The sequence below is a fragment of the Silene latifolia genome, chromosome Y (assembly GCF_048544455.1).
Source record: "Silene latifolia isolate original U9 population chromosome Y, ASM4854445v1, whole genome shotgun sequence".
Classification (NCBI taxonomy): Eukaryota; Viridiplantae; Streptophyta; class Magnoliopsida; order Caryophyllales; family Caryophyllaceae; genus Silene; species Silene latifolia.
Window position 1 is genome coordinate 259,306,348 of NC_133538.1, and position 4,964 is coordinate 259,311,311.

The window sequence follows — 4,964 nt, forward strand, 5'->3', positions numbered from 1 at the left end:
ACGGAAGGACTTATGATCACATAACACATAAGCACTCGCAGTTCATTATATTATGCATAATGCTGACACGGGTTTTGACTTAAAAGGGTGGGTTACACACCAAGCGATCAAACCCCGATTTTTGAGAGGGATACGAATCCAAACAAAATGTGTAAGGAGGGTGCCCGAGCCTCGTGCACGAAGGAAATGAAAGCTTATTGACGAAACAGAAATGTGTAACGCCAATGGTATACTTGACTCAATCGGGATTCGAATCGCGGGGATGAGAAAACTCACGCCGACGAGACGAGCCAACTGGTCGATAAAGGTTAGGTTGTGGACCCAGACAAGGAACCCGAATTTTGAACGTAATGTTGGAATAAGTGTCCTTCGACAATAATGCGATCACAACTGTCGATCATAATGATCACATGTATAAATCTCATATTTAAGAATACATGCGGGAAGTAATTTTTTACAGTCAACTGGTCCACACATATCGGTAATGATTGGCTGACTAGAGTTTGACATTACTGTCGTGCGACGGTGGTAGACCTGTCAAAACTCGATCCGACCTGTAAACCGACCGAAACTCGACCCGCAAAAAACCCGTAAATTACCCGCTATTTTAAACCCGAACCCGAAATTAACCCGACCCGTAAATAACCCGACAAAAACGGGTCGGGTCGGGTTAGGTAACGGGTAACCCGTTGGGTTTACCAAAGAAACACACTTTTAACGTTCTATTTTCAATTGTCAAAAAAAAAAAAAAATCTATTTTTAATTAAAGAGTAACCCTAAACCCAAATTTCATCCGCAGCCTCTCTGTGTTCTCTACTTCTCTTTCATCGGCTCAAGTTTTCTCTCATCAATCATCATCAATCGATTTGTGTGTGCCAGATTCGTTTGTGTATGTCTTCTGTTTTCCCTTATTTTTTTCGCAGGTCTTCTTTTGTCATCATTAATCGTACATTTGTTCCTATTGTAAACATTATATTTTCGTTTTAACACTATATTTTCACTTTAAGATCTAAAAAATGATGATAAATAGAGATAGAGAAAGGGAAATGAACTAATTGTTTAGTTTAGTTGAAGTGAAGAAGCAAAGCATATGAATATATGAATACAACAGCCTTTTATTTTGCTAGAGTATGAAAAAAAAATCAAGCAAAACAATTAGGAAAGTTCACTGTAATTGTTTAGTTTAATTGTTAAAGAGATCTAATTTGCCATTATTTTGATAAATAATTTACGCAAGATGACATGATTTTTGTCTTTGTGATTATTTTTATTGATCAGTTTGGCTTAGCTGTTACGAAAACAACAGCAATTTTAAGCATCAATGACCCGATGAGGGGTAGATTTTACTTAAAACCGCCTTAAATTAAAACTTCTCATGACCCTCTTCTTTCTTTTTACTTACATGTATTTGAATTGATTGAACGAGTTATTTTAAGATAGGACGGTTTTAAGACGGAACTGAAAAACAACAGTGAATAGGAGCCGACAGTGCGTCGGTGGAGAGGATTGTGCGTGAGAAATGTGTGTGGTTTTTATAATCAGAAAAGCTAATGTGAGAATGCACATGTTCATATATTCATGTCTTCTGTCATGTATGATCTTTCGCCATGTTTACCTAAGTTTCTTTTCGTATGGCTTAGTATTCCATGAGACAGTATGATCTTTCATTTTTAAATGATGTAAGACAGTGCATTTGAAATCCATTTTATTGATAGCAAGAGACTAATTGAACCTCTCACACAGAAAATATTCTACACTAGTTGTATTGGCATGTCACATGTTTGATTCTTAAAGTGCCCATTATAACTGCTAATTGTTAAGTGCTGCCAAATTGTTAGCTTTGATTTCAATTTGCTTGGTGAGTCATTTCTCTGACATGTTTGCACAATTTTGTGGATGGATTAGATTCTAGTATGCTTGATATGGTTTATCAATGTGGTAGAATGCTATTATAAATTTTTAGTGTGGTAGCATTCATTCCCTTACCTTTATCATTTCAGCAATCATGGGACCGCAACGACGACAACGTGCATGAAAGAGTGGAACAAATGCATTTCCATCTCCATTAGGTCGAAGTCAAGTTTCTTCCTCTTCATCCATGTCTGTAGGTGTGTATTTCTAACTAAAAATTTGATTTTTTTTAAGTATATAGCAGGTTATATTATCTAATCGTACCTTTTTTCTCTGAACATTTAGGCAACTCTTCATCCCCTTGCTCGCCAATTGGAGAGAATACTCAGAATTCTATGCTAGTTGGTGAAAATGTTTGTGAAAATGCTGAAAATTCTGTTGGGTGTTCCGAGAAGAAAGAAAGAAAATGGACTTCCCTTGTTTGGATCCATTATAATAGGTATCCTGGCAGCAACTATGCAGATGGCATTCCAAGAGCAATTTGTTTGTATTGCAACGGAGGGCCAATGCTTGCCGATTCTGGTATGGGTATATCTAATTTTAAACGTCATACTGAAACTTGTGATTCACGTCCAACTGGACAGGGTTATGAAATGGTTGCTGGAAAAGATGGTTTGTTGGTAAAGAAACTTAGTCATCTTATTTACAAAGAAAAAGTGGCGCTTGCCATCATAAGACATGGATACCCATTTACTTATGCCGAACATGAAGGAAATAGAGAGCTTCACTCGTATTTGAATGATAATGTGAGGTTCATTTCTAGGAATACTGCTAAGACCTATTGCTTACAAATCCATTAAAAAGAGAAAAAGCTACTAAAGAAAGAGATGCTTGGGGTGAGTGGAAAAGTATGTTTAACTTCTGATATGTGGACTTCTTGTGTTGATCAAGGTTACCTTTCCTTAACTGCTCATTATGTGGATAATGAATGGAATTTACATGCCAAAATTCTGAATTTTTTTCATTTGGAACCACCCCATGATGCTGTGAGTATGCATGATAAACTTTTGGAATTTATCAAAGAGTGGGGACTTACAAAGAAAATTTTTTCAATCACTTTGGACAATGCTAGATCCAATGATAACATGCAAAACATGCTAGCTGAGAGTCTTAAAGTCCACTCTCCTTTGATGCGTGATGGAAAGTATTTTCATGTTCGTTGTTCTGCTCACATCCTTAACTTGATTGTGCAAGAGGGTTTGAAATTAATAGACGAAGGAATGGCTAAAGTTAAGAAACTTGTTACTTATATTGGTTGTTCTGAACGTCGCACTTTAATATTTGAGGAAAATGTTCGTGGTTGTAATCTTGATTATTACAAGGGATTTTATACGGATTGTCCTACTAGATGGAATGCAACCTTCAAAATGTTGTGTAGGGCGCTTTATTTTCGTAATGCATTTGTGAGTATGAGTTCATCTTCAAGGTTTGATGCCACATTTCCACCTCTGCCCACTGATGAAGAATAGGTTAGAATTGGAAAGATATGTGCTCTTTTAAAGCCATTTGATGAAATTACTACGCTCATGTCGGGACGGAAGTACCCAACGGCAAATCTATACTTGAAAAGTGTGTGGAAAATTGAGGTTCTCTTGTTGGAATATGAATCATGTGAGGACACATTTCTGAGAGATATGGCAAAAAAGATGAAGGTGAAATTCGATAAGTATTGGGAGTCTTACAGTTTCATTCTTTCCTTTGCTACAATTCTTGATCCAAGGTTCAAGCTTGAGTTTGTAAGGTACTGCTTCACAGAAGTTGATGCTGACACTGCTGAAACTAAGTTTGAAGATGTGAAATCTGAGCTCTATAAATTGTTTGAAGAGTATGTGAAAATGGATCCTTGTACCAATGAGAGTTCAATACCAACAGAAGTTCAAGACGAGCTACCAGTAAGTAGTAATCTGATCGTATATTGTTTTTATGCTAACCTGCTGCTACTTTCCCCAATTTAATGCTGTTTGTGACTTATTTTTTTAGGGGTTTGCTGCTTTTGCCAATGATGCTAGTCGAGTGTCTAGCACGGAGCTGGACATGTACCTAGATGAAGCTCGATTGAACCATACTTTAGATATTGACATTCTCTCTTGGTGGAAAGATAATGGAAAACGGTTTTCTACTGTTGCGAATATGGCAAGAGATATTTTGGCAATTCCGGTTACTACCGTCGCCTCAGAATCTGCTTTTAGCATGGGAAGTAGAGTAATCACCAAATGGAGAGCTTCTCTCAAGCCTGAAACTGCTGATGCTTTGCTCACTACTCGTACTTGGTTGTATGGGTTTGATGTCCAAGAAGGTGCGTAAATACTGTACTCTTTTTTATTTCAATTTTATTGTTGAGGACGAATGCTGATGTGAATTTCCCTTATTCTTTACTTACATATTTCTTGTTTTCCAGCAACTAAGGATAATCAAGTGCTTGATGGATTTGAGTATCAGTTTTCTGCATTGCGAATTAGTGAAGAGAATGCTGCTGCTGCTGCTGATGCGGTTGATGATGGTCATAATGAAAATGACGAGGGCGTGGAGGAGGATACGTCACTTAATCTCTTATCATAGATGGAAATTCTGTTGCGAATTAGTGAAGATGATTGTGTTTAATTAGCCATTTTATGTAATAACTAGATTGGTGGAATATTTTGTTATCTTTTGACGTGATCTCTTTTTGGTTTGTGGGCGACGGCCGACGTGCGTGTGATAATTTACGTCCACAAGAAGACACGTAAAACTTGGAGGATATTATAAGTAGATGACTTGATGTAAATTAATGATGGATGGAAACTTGGAAATGTTTGAATGAACTCTTAAGTTTTTTTATCACCAATTCTCTATGTATTTTGAATGAACAATGACTTGTTTTTGTTATGGATTTCTTAAAATTGGCAATCTTTAACCGGGATGAGAATTGAGATACTAACAAATGTTGTCAATGTCTAAGTGTTGTACACCTATAAATTATAATGACATAATGACATCATGTTGACTCTTTCAAAAGTGAAATTTTATGGAAAATTGTGTTAATGTATTATTAATCCAAATATTTTCTATTAAAA

The 4,964-nt window shown here is 36.5% G+C and overlaps 1 protein-coding gene across 1 annotated transcript; it reads left to right on the forward strand.

Moving 5' to 3' along the window:
- The first annotated feature begins 763 nt into the window (after window positions 1-763).
- Window positions 764-4,724, forward strand: LOC141626889 (zinc finger BED domain-containing protein DAYSLEEPER-like). Its single transcript, XM_074440482.1, has 5 exons — window positions 764-889; window positions 2,001-2,108; window positions 2,197-3,803; window positions 3,892-4,207; window positions 4,310-4,724. Exons 3-5 carry the CDS (start codon window positions 3,438-3,440, stop codon window positions 4,468-4,470), a joined length of 843 nt encoding a protein of 280 aa, XP_074296583.1. The 5' UTR covers window positions 764-889; window positions 2,001-2,108; window positions 2,197-3,437; the 3' UTR covers window positions 4,471-4,724.
- Window positions 4,725-4,964: the final 240 nt, after the last annotated feature.